At 39.9% G+C, this 22578-nt stretch overlaps 1 protein-coding gene across 2 annotated transcripts in view; it reads left to right on the top strand.

The window, feature by feature from the left end:
- LOC146678249 (transcription initiation factor TFIID subunit 4) overlaps positions 1-22578 on the top strand; it is a 104814-nt gene that overhangs the window by 70966 nt on the left and 11270 nt on the right. For both annotated transcript variants that reach the window (XM_085423697.1, XM_085423932.1), the window contains one exon: positions 3007-3129. In XM_085423697.1, the coding sequence (XP_085279823.1) occupies positions 3007-3129 (123 nt within the window). The remainder of the gene's footprint in view (positions 1-3006; positions 3130-22578) is intronic.

Here is a 22578-nt window from a genome sequence, read left to right as displayed (position 1 = left end):
GTCATAATTTACATTTACAAAAGCAAAGGAACAGTTTAATTAGAACAATTGTAATATTCTCATTAACTGTTTTACCTTACTTTATAATTGCCACCTGCGCGTATATAAACTTAAATCTCATAGCAAAGCTGTAGATTGATTTTCTGGGTTATCTCAGAAATGTTCTACATCTCCTGACCTTTGCTAATAATTTGACTTTACAAGTCCCATTTCCTTGCCTACAAAGGGCATACCGGCAGACTGGAAGCACTGGTATTTAAGTGACTTCAGAACAGCAGATATTTATGTGGTACCATTGATCGGACTTGGCAAATGTATGCATCTTGTCAGCTGGTTATTTTCCCAGTCCGGGAAGAATTCCAATGGTGACCTTTGCAGTTTTTGGCAATGATTGTACCTATCGCTTAACAGTGCTGACAGCGTACTCCAGAAGGTTCAGAGCGATTATTGCACTTAGAAGTCACGGTTCTGCTTTTTTTGTATTTCTACAAGATTAAAGAATGTGAAAAGATGTCCTCCTGCAAAAAAATAAAAAATAAATCATCAGCATTGTCAGTCTGTAAAATCTTTTTCAGGAACATCATTAGGAAAGATGAATAGCTCTGTTTGTAAAAACATACTAGAAGAGACTGACGGTGTATTTAACAGTATGGTGTCAGAACCTTATTACTGGATCTTGGAAAAGGTAAATATTTTTGCTGCTACCATTTTAAGTCAAGCGGTTTTACTGTCATTCCAAACGTGCAGTGGTACAGTACACAGTGAAACAGGACAATGTTCCTTGCAGGCCATGGTGCTACATATAACATACAACAGACAATCAAGAAAGGTTTACAAAAGGGGAGTTCATAGCATTTGTACACCTCTGTGTGACCATATGAGCATACATATGTAAACATTTAAGGGTAGCCAGAGAAAGTTGTAAGGCAAAGCAAGTCTGCCCCAGCCCTACTCAACTCTGGCTTGTATCCACTGGCAGTCAACAAAGGAAGGTAGACTCTGCATAATGGCACCAGATTGAAATCAGAAATAAGTCTCCCACTGTCACGGCGGCCACTTTACTGATGGGAAACGCAGACTGGAGGGTTGCAGATGGTAAAATGAAGTCTACATTCATCATACAGTCATAAATCTGAAAATGCAGGCAGTTGCTGTGGGCGCTGGGAGCCCATGCCTGGTGCCAACTGCCAGCCAGAGTTGCCGGCATCCTGGTGCCATCAGTGAGATAGCGGACCTCACTCACTCTCTTTCTGTCTCTCGCTCTCTCACTCTCTATGCTCTGTCACGGCTCACTTTTCAGTGGGATTCTTTAAGGTCAGGCCTGAAGAGGTTTGTCTGTTGTTTGTGGCAAAGCCTAATAAGGATAACAGTGATAATATTAATGCAGCCTTTTCCATGTAGACAGGGGCAAAAATCATATCCACTCTGTTTGCCATATCCAGCCACAATCCCTAGTGTGTGACTCTATTCTAATGCCTGTATACATTTGCATGACTTTAAGAGCCTGACTCAACATTTGTCCAAATTGTTACTATTAGTCAAAATCTTTATTTTGACCACTATCCAATGTAAAAGGAATAAATAAATGTAGTTTATTCATTGAGCTGGTTGGTACTGCTGCTATTATTCCCCCTACTTTGTGTTGTCAGCGTGTTTGAATCTTTCAACATTCCGCCGTGCTAAATGTGAAGTGGCAACACCCTAAAGGGCATGCCTTGCCAGCGGGATTTTAGGAAAAAATCAGAAGCAACTGCATGCACATTTAAGATCAGACTTTGTACACCAAAGCAACCTTTTACAGAGCGCCATCTGAAAGTAACATGAAATTTTCCCCTGATCAGACAACATACATGCCTCACGCAAACACCAGTGCCCAGCGAACACATGCTGAGAGATAACATAAAAGAACATGAAAGACATCAAGGCGCACATTGATTGTCACTGTACGCTTCAACCCAGGCCTCACTCCCCCAGCGGGCAGACACGCAGGCAAGCTGGTGGGTAGGCATTCCCTGTGCTGTGGCCAAGATTGATAGGCATGTGTGTGTGTGTGTGTGTTGTGTGTCTGTATACTTTGTTTGAATGTTGAAGGGAGTGCTGACACCCTCTGTACCGTGGCCCCAGGCCCTCACACCTCCACCCAATATAAAGGGCAGCTCCCAGCAATGCTGGATTCCCCCTCAACCCTGAGGGTAGGCATGACATTACCTTGGGCAGTGCCTCCCCGCAACCCCCACACATCCTCAGAACCATGTGACTACACACACATAGTCTTTGAGAGGAGCTCGGTTAATGGCTGAGAACAGTCTACCATTTTGTTTTGCTCAGGAAATTCTACTTATACAGTTCAAGAAATCTTGTTTTTTTTTTTTTTTTTTTGCAGTCTCCTTTAATTCTTATTCTTACATTTGATCTTAATCTTATATGCCTGACAGTTGTTGTTGTTTTTTTGAGCCTCTGATTGCAAATTGCAGTTTGGGGGTTAGTATTACTGGCTGGCTATATGTAACTGCTATGGTGCCCCTTTATTTGGTTTTGGGTTCATCACAGGGAGATGGTGATATTTTGAAGTTTTGCTCCATCAGTATGCACAAGTAAAAAGTTTAATTTCAGAGTTCGAGATCGAGTTCAACATTTATTGTCAATGAAGAAGCCCAGTTAAATTAGGAATATGTCAACATTGAGAGTGACATTTAAAACAATACAGTGATATTGATGAGAGATCTGTTATTTTATACTTCTTATGATATTCAAGAAAAGGAATCTTGAATATCATAAGAAGTATAAAAAAACGATCTCTCAGCATTATGAAAGAACAACAAGTACAACAACAGTAAGTACATTTGGGAGGAGCATTAAGCTAATGTGTCTGGATGCACTGCCATGATGCAAATTTATTATGTGCATAAGACTTAGAAGAACTGAACAACATGTGAAAATGTGGAAATACTAGATGTGAATCTTATGTTCATAGTAAGGTCTGATTGTTTCTTATGTTTTCACTAGATGCAACAACAGGAACTGGCCCAGATGAGGCAGCGGGATGCCAACCTTACAGCACTAGCCGCCATTGGACCCCGAAAAAAACGTAAAGTGGATTCACCGGGGGCCACGCCATCAGGGACAGAGGTGAGAACTATATTGTCAATGTTTTTTTTATCATCACCAGTTTGTAATGCTGACTTGCTATCGATCTTTGGGAAATTAACAGTCGAGAATTTTGGATTTAATCTAATTTAATCAATCATGTTCTACTATTTCTAGTTAGTGGACATGCCTAGGCAATGACATTGTTATCTTATTTGACAGAAATCTGTGCACTTTCTTGTTATTTATGAGGAACTGATAAGATAAAAATATTTTTTTAACTATGAAATTTTAAATAACTAAATTATTACATGAAGAAGAAGAAGCGGTGTCCCAGAATTCATAGCGCGGCCCAGCTCAGTTTCCAACAATGGCGGCAGCTAGTTAGTTTTAATATTACTCTTATTATTCTTTCTGAGTCACAAAATAAACGTTTATCATATTTTCAGGCGAGAATGTAGCTGTGTAAACCTCAAATATCTGCTCAGTTTATCAAGACACCACATATTTTCAAAAGCGCTCCGATGTTTTCGGAGACATCTGTTACCCACTAGCTCGATAGCAAGCCGGGGGCTAGGCTCACTAGAGCCGTGAGAACACCGGACTCCCGACAGATCTTTTCAAACACACCGCTGTCTTTCGATGCTCAGGTTAAACATGATATATAAGTCACTTAGATAACTTAAAAATGTTATTGTTTGGCTTATTTTAGTATTTTATTTGTTCCTGCGTAAATCGGTTTGGCTGAGATTAAAGTTATAGTTTTTACATGGCTGAATAAACGTCAAGCTGACAGCTGATCATCAGAAGTGTGAGATGCTCGAGAATATTCTCCGGTGTCTTGTTATACAGTGGGGCAAAAAAGTATTTAGTCAGCCACCGATTGTACAAGTTCCCCCACTTAAAATGATGACAGAGGTCAGTAATTTGCACCAGAGGTACACTTCAACTGTGAGAGACAGAATGTGAAAAAAAAATCCATGAATTCACATGGTAGGATTTGTAAAGAATTTATTTGTAAATCAGGGTGGAAAATAAGTATTTGGTCACCTCAAACAAGGAAAATCTCTGGCTCTCACAGACCTGTAACGTCTTCTGTAAGAAGCTTTTCTGTCCCCCACTCTTTACCTGTATGAATGGCACCTGTTTGAACTCATCATCTGTATAAAAGACACCTGTCCACAGCCTCAAACAGTCAGACTCCAAACTCCGCCATGGCCAAGACCAAAGAGCTTTCGAAGGACACCAGGAAAAGTATTGTAGACCTGCACCAGACTGGGAAGAGTGAATCTACAATAGGCAAGCAGCTTGGTGTGAAAAAATCAACTGTGGGAGCAATCATCAGAAAATGGAAGACATACAAGACCACTGATAATCTCCCTCGATCTGGGGCTCCACGCAAGATCTCATCCCATGGGGTCAAAATGATCATGAGAACGGTGAGCAAAGATCCCAGAACCACACGGGGGGACCTGGTGAATGACCTGCAGAGAGCTGGGACCAAAGTAACAAAGGTCACCATCAGTAACACACTACAACGGCAGGGAATCAAATCCCGCAGTGCCAGACGTGTTCCGCTGCTGAAGCCAGTGCATGTCCAGGCCCGTCTGAAGTTTGCCAGAGAGCACATGGATGATACAGCAGAGGATTGGGAGAATGTCATGTGGTCAGATGAAACCAAAGTAGAACTTTTTGGTATAAACTCAACTCGTCGTGTTTGGAGGAAGAAGAATACTGAGTTGCATCCCAAGAACACCATACCTACTGTGAAGCATGGGGGTGGAAACATCATGCTATGGGGCTGTTTTTCTGCCAAGGGGACAGGACGACTGATCCGTGTTAAGGACAGAATGAATGGGGCCATGTATCGTGAGATTTTGAGCCAAAACCTCCTTCCATCAGTGAGAACTTTGAAGATGAAACGAGGCTGGGTCTCCCAACATGACAATGATCCAAAACACACCGCCCGGGCAACAAAGGAGTGGCTCCGTAAGAAGCATTTGAAAGTCCTGGAGTGGCCTAGCCAGTCTCCAGACCTCAACCCCATAGAAAATCTGTGGCGGGAGTTGAAAGTCCGTGTTGCTCGGCGACAGCCCCAAAACATCACTGCTCTCGAGAAGATCTGCATGGAGGAATGGGCCAAAATACCAGCTACTGTGTGTGCAAACCTGGTAAAGACCTATAGTAAACGTTTGACCTCTGTTATTGCCAACAAAGGTTATGTTACAAAGTATTGAGTTGTATTTTTGTTATTGACCAAATACTTATTTTCCACCCTGATTTACGAATAAATTCTTTACAAATCCTACCATGTGGATTCATGGATTTTTTTTTTCACATTCTGTCTCTCACAGTTGAAGTGTACCTCTGGTGCAAATCACTGACCTCTGTCATCATTTTAGGTGGGGGAACTTGCACAATCGGTGGCTGACTAAATACTTTTTTGCCCCACTGTATTTTAGATAGCAAGGAGTTTATTAAACTTCACCGAAACAATCTGCAAATTTCATTAAAATTTAATAAACTATCATCTTGTCTTTATTTTTAGTTAGCACATACCTTAAACACTTAAAGCTGTAAGCTAATGATAGTTATATATGAGCAGATGCTGCTGGTGCAATAAGCTGAACGTTTTATGTCCAATGGATGATGATCTGATTAGTCGACTAATTGCAAAAATAATCGGTGACTAGTCGACTATCAAAATAATCGTTTGTGGCAGCCCTAGTATCCATGTACCACGATGAAGCTCGCATAGCTTATAAATGTTGGGCCATGGCTGGAAGACCTAAACAAGGCCCAGAATTTGAACAGAAAAAATGTGCGAATGCCAGATATAAGTACGCTGTTCGCTTTATAACTAAAAATGAGCAAATGCTGAGAGCAGATTCTTTGGCCAGGAAAATGCTGTGTAATAATATGGCAGATTTTTGGAAAGAGGTGAAAGCTCTTAATAACTGTAAACCATCTCTACCATCAACTGTTGAAGGTGTTTCTGGGGCAGATAACATTGCAGCATTATGGAGACAGCATTACAGTGCGTTGTTTAACTGCATAAAAAGTGATCCATATGAGGACAATCTTGACATGAGTAATGACACAATAAGTGTAAGGACACATGAAGTATATGAAGCCATTCATAGGTTGTCTGATAATAAATCCTCTGGTTTGGATCACATCACTGCAGAACATTTAAAACATGCTAGTTTAAGGCTAGCTCCTCTTTTAGCACTCTGTTTCACTGGGTTTATGATTCATGGCATATTACCAGACTCAATGCTGTGTATTTTACTGGTACCAGTTATGAAAGACAAAGCTGCAAAAGTGAGCTGTTTGGATAATTACAGGCCAATTGCACTAGCCAGTATTTTATCTAAGGTGTTAGAAAGAATCTTGTTTGACAGAATGAGTGTGTTCATCTCTTCTCTGGATAATCAGTTTGGCTTCAAACCAAAGCATGGCACTGACATGTGCATATATGCACTCAAGGAAATAGTCAGTTTGTATAGGGCTAAAAATTCATCTGTCCTCATGTGTTTCATTGATGCCTTTAAGGCTTGTTAGATTATTCTGTTATTATATGTTACCTTATATATGTAATCAAAATAGTTGAATTATGTTAACTGCTGTAGATCATGTTATACCCTTTAACATAGAGTGTGTGAGCTGTATGTAGTTTAGTTCTCATTATACTTTTGAGTTAACAGAACATATTCACATATTAGTTCATTAGATAAATGTGCATCACTCTGTATCCTTGATCTGCTGGGAATGTGTTACACTGTTTTCTTGACATGCTTAATTGTTGAATCATGAAGAGAAGGTTGTAAGCAGGAGACTCTGTGTCTAAAGACAGGGGAGATAGATAGACCACATTCCACACCCCCACCTTACAGAAAGCAGAGAAACAACTGCCGAGGTCATAACTTAGGCGCTGTAACAGAGAAAGAATGTGATGTTTTGGCTTTTACGACTAGATGGGGGCCACTAGAGACTATAAAAAGCTGAGCAACCCGTCACCATTTTGAGACATGTGCCTGACCCTCTGGTAGCATCTCTCCCGTCCGGACGTTGTAATGCTCTGACTGTTGAATTGTATGGAAATAAATGATTGTTGATTGAGCATATATACACCGAGTATTGTCCTTCCTTCAGCCCAAAGATTCAAAGAATTGGGTGATTTCAACAGGCTTTTGATCGAGTGAACCACAGAAAACTTTTTGATAAACTGAAGAGACGGGGAGTTCCTCAATACATCGTGAGGATTCTCTCTTACTGGTACGCTCATCAGAACATGCAGGTTAAATGGGGAAGCAGTATTTCTGCCCCCTTTGGTGTCAGCAGTGGTGTTACACAGGGTGGGATTTTGTCTCCAATTTTATTTAATTTATATGTTGATGATTTGTCCATACAGCTGAGAGCCTGTAACACTGGGTGTATATTAGGTAAAGCACTGATAAATCATCTTATGTATGCAGATGACCTGGTTGTTTTTAGTCCAAGCAGTGCTGGGTTACAGGATCTTCTTAATGTCTGTACTGAATATGGTGTGCAATATGACATTGAGTACAATGCTGCTAAAAGTGCTGTTTTGATATGTAGAACCAAGCAGGATAAACAGCTAAATTTCCCTTTGTTTAAACTGGCACAAAAAACTCTTGAAGTTCATAAAAAGGTGAAATACCTCGGTCACTTTATTACTGAGCAAATGAATGATGATGATGACATATACAGACAACGATGTAAGCTCTATGTGCAGGCAAATACTATTGCACGCAAATTCAGCTTTTGTTCACTTCCAGTTAAAGTGGCTTTGTTTAAAGCGTATTGCACACCGCTATATACTGCCCCCTTGTGGTCATCCTACAAGCAATGTAGCATGCAGAAGCTGCATGTTGCATATAAATGATGCGATGAGAATCCTTTGCAGGATACCTAGAAGTGGTAGTGCCAGCCAGATGTTTGTAGCTGTGGGTGTCTGGACTTTTAAAGCACTTTTAAGAAAGTTAATGTTCAATTTTAGAGAACGACTGGATGGTTTGAGTAACAGTATAATTGTAGCACTTACAGATCCGACAGTGAGTGGTTCCCGTTACTCATCCAGTCTCAGAAAGCACTGGTTAAAGTGTTTGTGTATTTATTGATTTATTTTAAGTAATTGTGTTTTATGTATATTATGGTTTTATATTTTTACAAATGCTTTATATACTTATTTATATACATATATATATTTAATGGTTTATACCTTGTGTTGGGGGGTGGGGGGGGGGGTGGAGTTGTGTGTGTGTTTCTTGTGTCTTGTCTTGTTTTTATGGACATGAAGTCTGCCAATAAAGATTGAATTGAATTGAATAACAATAAACATTTCAACATATTAGAGTTTTACCCAAAGACATTGTTTTCCCCTCAAAATATTGCTTCTTTGTTTAAATTTCTTGTGTAGGCAGTATTCAGTGGTAATTTTACATAGTCGTGTCATCCCCAACTGCGGTAAGTACTCGATAGTAAAAATGAGTCACTGAATATCTTATCTGCAATACAGTGAATAAGAATAACAATGGATAACTGCAGGTAATGTTGTGGTTTCTGATACTGACTGCTGGTCAGATTGCTGGAACACATCTTAGGTGTTCAGTTTTTAATGCCGTCTATTCTCCTGAATCTAATTACCATCTTGTTGTTAAATCATACTTTTCACATTTCAGAGAATGGTCAAGTTTTTTTTTTTTTGGTAGTCATAAACTTGGCACTTGGTAATGGAAAAAAAAATTAATTATTGCAAATTTTAAGCCTCTGCTCAACGTTATGGGATGCAACTGCTATAGAGGACACCCAAATGCAAGACATGAGGCCAGGTTATGAAAGAAACAAAAAAATAACCAGAAAAAAACTGATTATATTTCATGATGTGACTCTCAATTCTCTTGTTCAACTTTACCACTAAGTGCTTTCTTGGAATAAATTTGGCTACAGTGAAGACCATTTGAGTGCAATGAGCTTGCGGTCATTGCGATGGTCATATCTGCTAATACAAATTATGACCCTACAGTTGTGCTGAAAAAAGTTTGACATGATCTAAATTTTGATGCGTTATCCTGCTGGAAGCAGCCATCAAAGGTGGGTATACTGTGGTGATTATTCAGGCAGGCATTTAACTGTTGTTCCGTTGGTGGTAAGGGGCCCAGTTGTGTTCATTGAAAATATCCACAACATCATTGTACCACCAAACTGAACTGTTGATACAAGACAGGATGGATCCATGCTTTCATCTTAGTTAAGCCAAATTTTGATCATGTCATCCAAATGTAACAGCAAAAACCAAGACTCATCAAAGCAATGTTTTTCCAACCTTCTGTTTAGGGGTGGACGATGCATTGAATATACTCGATGTATTGCGAGTTTTTCAATGTATGCTTGTTAAAATAGCTTTATTGTAACCATCCAGTATAAATAGCCATGGCAATATTAAGCTGTCTGCATGTAATTTACTGTGAGTTCTTTTTTCTCCCACACACTTCAAATGCATCATTAATCCAACCAGAAAATTGTCTACCTGGCAGACTACACTGAGCATGCGTTTTATATACTACCAGATAGGGAAAATATGGCGACAGCGGAAGTTTCAAACAAGCGAGGGAATTTGGATTTCACATGGAGGGTGTTGAACAAGATGCGGTAACTTGCAAAACATCCCGTAAAACGATTGCCGCAAAAGTTAGCAGTACCACGAATTTATTCCTCCAGCTGAAAAGTCATCCACTGCAAAATGAGGACTGTTTTAAACTCTGCATGTCAACGTCTCCTCACACGCCAAAGGAAACGTTAAATAAACCAGCTGTGATACCTGTGACTATTCTTGGTCAGTTGTTTTTAGACTTTTATTATCGTTTTTATAATTTTAATATGTTATAAGCACAAAGAGCATTTTTAAAAATTCAGTTGTTTTATTTTCTCTCATTAACCTCATAAGACCCGAACTCTTCCACGGCATGCATTTTTAATTTCTCTTTCATATTTGGTCATATTGGGGCCCAATGAATATAAAAACAAAGAATTACCAGATTTTTTATTTTTTTTTTACCTTATTTTTGTTTTTAAGAAAAATAAGAGCCACATGAAGATATTTGTTTAAAATGTTGATAGAACAGTAGCAGTATAATGTCCTCATAAGTGGATATCAGGCCCTTGTAGAGCAAAATGCTCTACAACGTGCTCTCCGTTGTTTTTTCCCTGCTGATTTTAGCATCACACAGCACAGCTTCTGTATCACGTGGTATAAGGCTCCGCCCTTGTCATTTGTTGAGCAGGAAGAGTGAGCGCTTGTTTTCATGCAGAGTACGTCCCTGATCAAAATGCGGTATAATCGTCGTTGTCGTCGTCTTTTTTTTTTTTTTTTTTTAAATCGTTGTCATTTGGAAATGAGATCGCACATAAGTATGAATCGAGATCGCGATTTTCTAACGATTAATCGTGCAGCCCTACTGGAAAGCCAAACAAAACACACATTAAGAGGCTCTAATGCCCGTGTCTCAATCTCGCGGCCTATGTCACCTCTACTTGCGGCCCGCATAATGAAAATATTTTTTAAAATTATTGTTCAAAAATTCTTTAATATGAAGGCAATAGGCAGAGTGTTACAGGCATAGCCCTAAAGAATGTAGCCTCATGGGCAGCGTAGCCCAGCTGTAAGTAAGCTGTTAAGACTCAACTGTACACTGTGTTCGTGTTTTTCTCCTAAACAATAAGTTCCGTTGGAGCAGCCTTTCAATGCCTCTCTCTGTCTCTCGCTAGCAAAGTTGACCCAGACAACAAAGTAAAGCTAGTTTTCGGCTACGAGCCCAACACGAACCCGACATATTAGCCAGAGGTCCCTTTACTACAGTTCGGAGACGCGGACATATTTTATATACACGCGGAATAGTTTTCTGTACGAGATCGCTGCAAAAAGTGCAGCTTTACCTAATGTCCATCCTACTGTTACTCATTTATATTAAGATTTAAAAATCTAGTTGGTTTTGGTATGGTGAGTAGCCTTCTGTAATAGTAAAAAAACACAGCAATAGTACATTCATGTAGTTGTAAAAGCATGATAAAATATTACGTAATCCAAAATATTCAGAATACGTTAGTCTCATTGAGTAACGTAACAGAGTGCGTTACAAAATACATTTTGGGGCATGTATTCTGTAATCTGTAGTGGAATACATTTTAAAAGTAACCTTCCCAACACTGGAAGCAGGCATGGTTTTAGAACTACTGACACAACAGGCGTCGAGAGTAGCAATGACAAGCCACATTGACCGTGCGACATTCACATGAGGTTTATATGGGTGCCAAAAGGGTTATTGTCATTTTGCACTAAAGTTATTCATTTTATTTCATATTAATACATATTATGAACATTTTGAGCCAGGTAGTTCATTTTTTTAGCAGAGGAACAGTTTAGCAGAGGGCCAAATTTTCATTACCAGATGAATGAAACGGAGCGTTTCAAAAACAGTCGGGCCTGTGGCGTGCATCAAATGATCAGCGATGATTGCCTACAAAGAAATGTCCAAGGAGTGAGTAAATAAAGAGGATAAAATCTTAATCTTTAGAGTGATGAGTCAGTACTTTTCTTGAAATACCAGGAAGCAGGTTTGTCTTGCAGACTAGTTTTGTTGGTCTTATTTATGCCTGTCTTTATCTTTGAGCTCAGTTGTGTTCTTCTACTGGTAAGAATGATTTAAGTTTAGAGATACATCTGAAGACTCAACCTGTTTCACTCAAAGTTAGGAAGGATGAAATGATGGATGTAAGGAAATATCTGCACTGTACAGACAGCACAGCGACACACTTCTATGTGACTTGCCTGTTATGGTTTTAATTAACCTGAACTCTGGTATTACAAAGAAAACTCTTCCGTTACAGGTTCCAAAAGCAACAACCTTAGTATCACATTTCTGTAGCACAGGGTTATACATGAAGTCATGCCTAGTTGCTGTACCAAATCATATTTTTCCTTTACGCAGCTGGGAAATATTTAAATTCCACATATTCATCTGTAAATATGATGAATCTAAAATAAGCCTGAATTTTGAATGTCAATTGGTCATTTTAATAACCTGCTTATCGAGTTGCATCTTCACATCCTTCGCTTAGCAGCAATATGCTGCAGAGGAGCATGGTAATGCAAACGGTAAAAAAGCATAAATAACAAAATAAAAGCATTATTTCTGGTCCTTGAGTACAGTGCCAACCTCTTTCAGAATGTTTTACCCTGATGGGTATTAGCCCCCGACCTCATGCTGCATTAGAAAAAAAAAAAACCAACCCTGAATTTTCAAACTGTTTCCCTAAATGCAGTTACACAACATAAACATGAATATACATTATGGCAGAGTTGTTGGCTTTTTTATGTTTTTCTCCCTTTTTTAATGTCCTGTATATGTTTAATTATACGGCATAATAAAGTGAAGCCACAGTGTGCCCCTCCTCTGGAGTGATTGCAGAGGGGGCGGAGGAGGAATCTTAACTTATTTTCACTTCGTTTTCACCTCCTCACATTTCTTCATTTCACATGGGCTGGAATCGCCTGCGGCGTTCTCTTTCCCTTCTCCAGAGCAAAGTGAATGTGACTTTTCTAAGGGGGTCACAGGATGCCTGGAGGCCTGTGGGTGTTACTGGACTGTTGCCTGCTCTTAGCTTCACTGAGGGGCTTGTCATAGATTTCATCTCCACAAAAATGAGCCGGGGGCCCTGGCCAGGAGCACAAGCAGCCAACGTTATGAAGGGCCCACGCTGATTATTTCCCTCTGACATCGCATCCTGAGCTTTCCGCATTAATCCTAGACAAAGGCAGCCCTTCAGTGCTGTGCCAGAGCTCAAATTAGGAGCCAGATAATGGCCTTGTTGAGATCCTGTTCTGTTCACTGAGAGGCAGAACTCCTGCTGAAATCCGCTTTTTTTATATTCCTTTACTCCTGCTTATTTTTTCACTAAACAGACCACCTTTCCACCTTGTTTGGACTGTGACGGAATTCACGTGACACAATTTTGCTTCTTTCCCCGCAGCCCGATCCCCCCTTTCAATCACCTTTAATGTGATGGCGGCTTGGCCGCAGTTGGGCCTGTGCCTGGATGTAGATCGCTAGAAGCTGTGAAATTGATAGCCAGTCAAGACTGGAGTGTCTGTCTCCAGCTTGATCTAGTCTGCAGGAGGGAACAAAGGGGGTCTTACAGGGCTCCTCGGGGTGGATTAGTTCCAAGGAACCAATGGCTGCGGCTGCTGGCTGGCTTGCTGGAAGAGGGCCTGCTGTGGCCCCAGTGGTGGGTCAGCACACAGGCAGAGGGTGCTCAGGCGCACATACTCCAACTCTGCCTCCAGCTTAATTGTTCCGATCCTACAACCCTTACCCAGCTATCTGCACACACAGGTTCAACACAAAAGTCAAGGGTGAGCTACCAGTTTTAGGAGTTTGTGATGACGTGTGCTAGCAAAGGGTGTTTGAAGTTGTATGGAGAAATGACCTTTGGCCTCATGAATGCTTTAACAAGTATAGAATGAAAGGGAATTAACTTTTAGGATCATTACTTCTACACATTACTACTGCATCCTACACAAAAGTCAACTCTATTCCATATTCAATTCTTTTCTCCAGCCACCAACATTTGTATATTGTATGTAAAAGCTGGTAAGATGGTATAGATATATTACAGCTTTTACAGAGCTATTTTTGGCTTGTCTGTCTCTCATCCTTTACGGACTTGAGTTCAGTGAATAAAGGATGAGAGACAGACAAGCCAAAAATAGCTCTGTTTATAATGATTATTCCATGACACCCTCTGTACTCTGTCCTTTAACACATTTAATACGATTTGAACACTTTACTGTTTCATTTCCACCCATTGATTTTTGTATGTTGTGATCTCCTCTCATCTCATATGGTGAATCCTGTCTGAACTGAGTTGCTGCAGTTTTGCTAGCTTATGATAGGCAGAGGCTCCTCTGTACATCTAAGGTTAGCATTAAAGGTTCTGCGATGTAAACTGTGCCTCAGTGCACAATGTCCTGCAGTGTTAAACATGCTCAGAGCTTTGAAACATCCTTGACACATTTATGAGCTCTGAGTTATCATCCAGGCACTTAGGCCATTTATCACATCAAAGGAAGAGCTTTGTTTGTTGACGTAAAAGCGACAATAGCAGCTAAATTGCCCCAGTTTGTACAGCCACACTGGCTTTCTCCTATCTGTCTCAACCAGGCGCAATGCGAGGGACAAAGGTAGGCGAGCGATTTAATAGTGAGCACAGTCTATTTTTCCATTTGAATTCATTTCACCTTCTTTCTTTGAGGCTGTAGATCAGAAAGAAGGAGTGAGGCAATAGAGTGAGAGGCATGGGGAGAGAGGGGGAAAAGCACAAGGAAAACTGATGCCCTTTCCTCCAGCTAAATTAACAGGAATCACGTGGAAAACAATCTGAGTCTCCAATGAAGGAGGGAGGGGGGGGGACCATTAAAATTAGCCCCAAGCTATGGACTGCACCCAATATCACTAAAGCTGCACTCACTACAGATGTGGAGGCTGGCTTACAGGCAAACTATGCTCTGTTCTATAGCTACAATTAAAATCAACCTCGCTGCCAAAAAATAGGAGGGGGAAAGAGGGGGTAGAAAGGCAGACATGGAACATCAAAGACAGATTGAAATGTGTAGTCAGTAATAAGAGTGGTCTCCAAGCCCCGAGGTTCTCCACGGTCCCCTTGTTAATGAGAAATTTTGACCTCTGGTTTGTAAGTTAAACTTGTAATCTCGGTTAATGAAGTAAATCAATCCCAACTCGGGAGTGTTCAGTGTCTCTCCCTTTGCCTTCGCCCGCCAACCTCCCCTCTGTCCTTCTCTCTTGTGCTTTTCTCCTTTGCTTACTCCTCCTCCTCCAATGTCCCTCCCAATGTGCCGCCTGGGAGTAAAATGTCCAGGTCTTCAACCAGACAAACAGGAAACTCTGAGAGTACAAGGCTTCCGGAGCTGGAGGGGGTGTGTAAGGACTCAGAGGACTACGACCAACCAGGCTGTTTGGTTAAGAAGGAGACAGGCCAACCGAATGATTGTAGAAGGCACAGCATAAAGGAAAACACTTGCTCCTCCTCCTCATCGCTTTTTCCTTTCCATCTTTTTCCCTTCTCTGTCCAGAATCTGTTGGGGTTAGTATATGGTTGGAAAGTCGTGGCTACTTGCTAATGTTGAAGGAGCAGGGGCAGTAATGAGCAAATATAATGTAGTCACAGCAGCTGCCTCCTGTTTTGTACCTTCCTTTTGCTCCTCTCCGAGTCATACACCAAGTGGACGGTTTTAATGGAAAAGACAGCTAACTTAACCTTCTTGTGGAGCTCTGTTTTTGCCCTTAACCAAACAGAGCCTGTTGTTAAATCCACTGGGAGCCTTGACATTAACCCCTGATTAGCTCTTGCATTTCTAAGATTTTTTTTTCACCTCTAATGCAAGTAAGGGTGGGATCTGAGACGAATGCAACGACTTTAGCATGACTTCTGTGAGGATGCAGTGAAGCATAAGGATTCCTGTGTGAGCTCCCCTTCTCTACATACTACATAAATATGATTAAAGAGGGCACGGAGAGGCTGCTATTGGTTTCATAATGTCAAGAAGATTTTAATGTTAGTTTGACTTTACGTCTCAAGGCAATTCAGTATTTCTACTAGTGAGGACACAAAGGAGACAGAGTTGAGTCTTCCGAATGGTTACAGGGGTTTTTTGGCCAGATGCCATCCGTTTTGAGAGCTTTAACACGGTGAACTTAGCCAACTTTCTTTTCCCCTACACAATGCGGAGCACAGTTGTATCCACTAGGATTTTAACATTATGTTCTGTGGGTTAAAGCATTTAAAATACAGCTATATCATGGAAAGACAAAACTGTTGGTTTTTGCTTTAATTATATCAAATACTTTTCTTTCCACTCCCATTCAGTTCCATTGTGAGCTAACGTGAAACATTAAAACATGAAATTCATGTAATCAATAGATACGCAGTTGACCTGAAATGCTTAAAATCATAGTCAGAGGTCCAGCATTTTAGTTCTAGGTAACAATAGACCGATTTGCAAGGGATGGCATACCTCCATACAATAGTCACACTTGTCACATACGTTTGCGAGCATGTCTGGAGTCACTTCAGGCACTGCTGTTGTTATGCAACCTACCGGCAACACCTGAAAGTCACGAATCCCGTCTTTTAATAGTACATGTTTCAGTCATTACCGGTGAACAACTGTAGAATTAAAAAAACTCTGACATTGGATGATTTTTTTTTTTTTGATACACCTTCCATGCGTGTTTAATATACACCACATGAAAATTGTTGTTACCAAGTCTCTGGACTGCTTCTTTGGGGGCCACTAATGTTTGTACTCAGTTTTGTACATGTACATATCCAGCAGATATTGAGATACTGAGAAATTTTGTAAAACCTTTTACTGCTGGAGGTGCTGCAGGAAAGGTCACAGGATCACAAAGTTGTAATTCGGGTTCCTACTTTTTCCCACCATGGTTATATATGAAAATGTTTAACTAGAAATTCAAGAAAAGTCAAGATCATCAAAGTCTTAGGATTAATCCTCTGGGCATTTTATATGCATGTCCAGCATTTAATGGCAGACCAACAGTTTTTGAGACATCTCAGTCAGCACTAAAGGGTCGGAATAGCAAAATGACTACCCAACCATCATTGCCTTACATGAAACCAGTGCTGCTAAGATGATAAATAAGCACAAATTTCTAATAAAGATTTTGATAAACTTCAAAAATTGTTATCTTCTTTATGGCCTCTTGCTTTAGGATAATAGTTATGAATATTTGTGCAGTTGCTTATCCTGTTTTAACATGATGGCAGGATTAAAATAAACTTTAGTGTACTTTTATTTCTCAATAGCCTGTTTCCTGTTTGTTTCTACACCTCTACATATTTAAACATATTGAACGTATTTAGGGGGCATATAAGATCTTACTCATATGGGTGTATCACCTTCTTTTCTTTTCCCTACAACTACAACCAGTTGATTAAAAAAATAAAAGGTTTAGCTCAATATACTTTACATTGAAAATATAATTATAAAGTTCCAATGTCTTTTTGTTAGTGATTCCTAAATAGAGCATACATCTATACATGTACATGGTAGTTTTAACACAGTAGTCTCCTTATTTAGATAAGAAGCTTCTATATATTCATATTCATGCCAAAGTAGATATCCCCCTCATTTCTGCCTTTAAAACTTTGCCCTGAAATAATGGTTAAATATACAGTTTTGACAACAAAGTTGAGCCCCAGGCACTTAAAAGATACCCATCTTAAAGAAATTAATTACCTCCCTTGTTAATCTTGATATAATTAAATTTCTGAAGAATGAAATTTGCTGCATTTTTTTCCCCCTCCGCCTCGCTGCTATGGAGGCGGCTCTCTAGCTAGCCTGCTGGCCAGGGACGTGGGGACAGCCTAACATCGTGGGCCCCATGCTGTGCTATACCGCACTGTGCAAACCCACACTCCTCATCCTACGCTTTCACCACTCATAGGGATAGGCAGTGAAAATGCCTCAATCACTCTTTGCCATTCTGTGCTGCTTATATTTCCTCCATCCTGGAGGAGATGGAAACTCCGAGCCTCAAGTTTCTTATTCTTAACATGTGAGAATGGCATCGAATGACTCGAGAACGCAAGAGCTGCTAATAAAGTTGTCAACATAGAGCCTCTGAAACTTACATGGTGGAGCCCTGGAGAGGCATACATAGAGAGTTCTTTTTGTTATGGCTCACTTAAGAAACTCCTGTGCCTTTGTGTGACTTACTGTCGTTATTTATAGGACCTCCTGCGATGCTGTTAGATTTAACCCTGATTGCCTTTTGCAGCACAGCACTAGCATTACAAAGGAGGAGTGCATTTTAATGTTGCTATGTATTTAGGTTTGTTGTCATTCACTGTTATTTTATGTGCACTCCATTGTCAGCGGTCTAGGTTTAGGTTTGATCCCGTGGAAAAAAGAAGAAAAATATAGTAAAGATGCTGGTAGGAGGGCAGAAGAATGCCAAGACGGGAGGAAGAGTAGCTGTATGTATGGAGATGGCAAACTACAATTGGATGCTAGAAATGCCTGATCAGAGCATAGAACAACGACTTTATGGAGGTGCACATCACGCATCCTGTAAGCAATTCCTCTCCACTCATAGGTCGGTGCTAAATAATTTAGAACAATCTTCACTGTGTAATAGTTGAACTATACTAGTTTGCACTTTCCTATTTTTCTGCCAGAAATAGTTTCTGTGTAACCTACAGACATACATTTACAGTTGTTTGTATATTTAATAATATATGTGGGAATATATGTGGAAACGAACCCTTGAAATTTAAATAATAGTATAAACTGCTTAAAAAGGTAGAAATTGTTAAGTTTAGTATAATCTATCATGATAGATGTTATTTTTACTACAAATATCACATTATTCTAATGTTTTTAGAAAAATTAAAAATATATTGCTCTTAATCGAGGTAATATTTAAGAACTCCAAGTCACTATTTCTAAAAATATAATTTAAAATGCCTTTATTCTTATAACATGAACATAACAAGTTTCATTGTACAAACCTTCATGAGGGAGTTAAACAGAACTCCTTCCATTTCTTCCAACCTTATTGTGTGTTTTACACTTAAAATGCTATTCGGGGATTTATACGTTTCTGTAGAAAGCAGTATAGAAAGAACAATTAAATTATAATTTATGTGATTTTATCTACTTTCTATTATTAACATGATGCCAATGTTAGTGTCTTTAATTTTCACCTATCATGGTTATTGTCAGTATTATATTAATATCACACTGGTTGAGCAGGTAGGCAGAACTGAACTTGTCCTAATTTTGAAAACAAAACCAAAAACATGTCCTAACACATCTTGGGCGTCAGCTTTACCATAGATATTTGATGCATATTTTAACCAGCCATGTCGACTCAGTGCCTTTTATCAGCTTAACTGTGAGGTGGATTGATGTTAATTATATTCCCTAACTACTAACTTAGTGATATACATACTAATAATAGTATGTATATCACTATGTATATCAGTAATCAGTATCAGCAGGTGTAAATTCATATTATTCACGCTTGGTCTACAAAAAATGTGTACATCTGTAACTAAAACTGAAGCTTCAGATATATTTAAAAAGTTAAAGGTTGAGGCAAAATTGAAATCCAGACAAGCAGATATTTTAGTCCCAGGCTTAAACCGATCAAACAGCTGATCATTACCACTCCTAAAAGCTACTGCCGTTTTCTACCCACCATAAGTCAAGTCTGACTTTGTTACTGCAACCCATTGAAACCTTTTTCTGTAACCCCCCTCTCTGAGACAGGCCCTGTTATGGCTTTCAGTTACACAATACCTACCCTTCATAATCTGGATGAACAACCACATGATTTACATGCAGAGAATGTCCATGCATAAATATCATATCTGTTACAGCTCCCTTGCTGTTCTTCATCTGTTTCATTGTTTTTGTTAAAATGTTGTTGTGATACAGTGTCCTTTATTTTGTATTTTAACAGGAAAACAGAACATCTAAAATTAGCTTCTGAAAATGGTAAAAGAGAACAAACAAGGCGATCCATTAGTGAGGATGGGTTATTGGCTGACTTGCCTCTTCTCATGGCGGCCCATTAAAAGTGGTAATGTCTGCCTGCAGCAGTGCCTGGGGAAGAAGAAGGAGGCCATGGAAGGCATATTTCACATGCATCAGACACTGGAATTAAATAGACCAATGTTCCCTAAAAAGACTGAAGTACATCTCTTTCTGATGTGTGTCCCGGGCAAAAATTCATTGATCTTAGAATGTCCCTTGGCAATTATAAAATATTAAATCCAAGTCGCACTTTTCGGCTCAGCTTAATTTTTTTTCCTCGCTTTTCACTGCTTTCCATTTGACCAATTTAGAAAAAAAAGTTAGAAATGGATGGCGTGAAAAAAACGACACTGATAATAAAGGCTGTGCACACTTTCAGATGTCTTTTGTTATGTTTCTGTATTGTTTGTGCAGAACATCTCACATCATTAAATGAATTGAGGTCCCAGCAAAGCTAGGAGTGTCTGAAACATGTCTTATTACACCATCAGAGCTGTGTTAACCAGGAGCACTAGTGATTGAAGCAGACAAGGGAGTTGACTCCCTGTATATGACATCTTCATTTTGAAGCACAAGGTCTTCTGAGTCGCCGATGCCTATTTCAGCGCTCTGGGGACGACAAATATTTGTCAGCTGCTTTCCATTAGGTCTCTGGCCCTTGTGCTCAACTCCCTGGCCTCTTTATGTCCCTCAGAGATTACAGAGGGGGTCTAACAGTTAATTGCCCAAATCATTAAATTTAACATATATCTCAATAAATATAATCAGCCAGCTGTTTGACAAGGTACACAGTTCATTAAGTCCCATTGCTTGTTTGTCGTTTCCCTAATTAAGATTTAGAATCGATCATTGAGTGTGTAATGTACAGTGTAGCTCGGTTTGCACAGGGAGTCTCTCTGCTCAAATGAAAAGGAATGGCATCCGCTTGCTAAAGCTTTACCATTTAGCACACTGACTGCAATGGGAATTAGACATCCTGTGCTAATTAGGGAGGCCAATTAACTGTGAAATTCAGGCATTTTTGACAAATAATCTCAGCAGAGTTCAGACATCACCATGCACATAGATGTTATGAGCCCTGAATGAAGAAAGGATAAAGGCTTATGGCTCTTTCACTGTTTTTGATGTCGGCATATGTTGCTCCTGTTGATTTTGCATTTTCTTTTTTGTGTCAAGTGTCATTCACTCTAACCTACTGTCTCCCAGGTTGGCTTAATATGTTTTACATGCACGTCTTGTAAATTCCACATTTGCTGCTCAATGGCGTATTCTGAGTTTAATAATGTACTTGACTACGACACAGACAATAGACAAATACAAAACAATCTTGTCTGAATAAGAAAAGAGTTGTAATGACCATAGATTGCTGCTACTTTTAATATTGCCAGGGCTGGCTTTGGTTTAGCCTCTAAGAAGAACAAAGATGCTGCGGTTGGGCATGTTTGGCAACATTTGACCACTTCTCGTTTTTCCAAAAAAAAGGAATTGGCATCATCAGAAAGCTTCAGTGTTTCTGTGCCTCTCATTCCCATTTTGATTCATGATCACATGTATATTTTAGATTGCATAAATTATGTATTTGTTGGACTAATGAACGGCCTCCACTGATAGAACTTTGGGGGAGTTGTGAATAGCTGGCTATGGTCCCTATCGTCCGCATCAGCATTTTGATTACATGTCACGGCATTTCTGAGCAATGAGATGTGGTTTGGCTTTAAAAGGCTTGTCTGGCCTTTGGAAAAAAATTTTATATACACATACCACAAGGTCCAGAGAGCCACAGAATGCAAACATACCTCCTGGGCTGGCCTCTGTCACTACACATGATGACTTTGTTGTGTGTTTGCGTATACATTTGTATCGAGGTATGTGCAGTTATGCGTGTGTGGTCTTGACTCATTGACAACTATAAAACAGGCCCCTGCTGTCTTTATTACCTGTTCAGCCGGTCCTAACTGCTTTGTTCCTGCAGTACATAGAAACACATTTACCAGTGCTTGCGTTGGCATTTTCTCTTCACTTGGAATCTAATAGAAAGGCGCCATTACACCATGGAAGGCAATGGCTTTGGGTGCACGCTGAAGCTGTTTGGATACCAGGCAGCGCCGGAGGTGTGTTTGCTGGGCGCCGAAGGGTAGCTCCTGCAGCTGCCCGCCTCAGGTGCAGGAAGAATTGAGTACTTTCTTTTACAAGATGTGTAATTATTATGGCAGACAAGAGTGTGGATTTATACCAAGTCAATATGTAGATAAGCACTATACACACATATATACACACAGCTGCTTGGGAAAGGATGCTGTTGTATGTGGTATAATAAAGCAGGTTGCCAAAATGCTGTGCAGGTAGGAAGTAAGCCTTCTGGGCCTGTGGAAGAGCAATCTGATGGGAGGAATGAGGCCTCCAGAAAAGTGCCAACAGAACCATAATGAGGAGCTCCTTAACTGCGTTGAAATTTTGCAAAGCTGCCAACCATTTTTACCCCGTTTGCCTCCCACACATCTGGATTTTTTAAATTAATTGCATATTACTCTATACGATTTGAATTTCGACAAGTGTCACATACCATATTGTTAGTCAAAAGACTTTTTTGCTTAACAAAAAAACTAGTAGAAGTACAATATAAGTCGGGCATTTTACTGTAACTTTACTGTAAGTTGATTTAACACCATAAATCCCCAGACTGGTAAAGAGATTTGTTTCAGAATAGCTTAGAAAACTTTGGCAGCTTCTCCCCTTCAGCTTTTTGGATAAAAAACAGTGACACTGGGGGTCACGAATGTTCACAGAGACACTCTATTTAAGTTTTGGTTCATCTTTCTGGGCCATCT

This window comes from Rhamphochromis longiceps, linkage group LG1 (assembly GCF_057381845.1).
Source record: "Rhamphochromis longiceps isolate RC_006_pf linkage group LG1, R_longiceps_female_GT1.1, whole genome shotgun sequence".
Classification (NCBI taxonomy): Eukaryota; Metazoa; Chordata; class Actinopteri; order Cichliformes; family Cichlidae; genus Rhamphochromis; species Rhamphochromis longiceps.
Note: the sequence above shows the minus strand (reverse complement) of the source record. Positions and strands in the feature narration are given on the sequence as shown.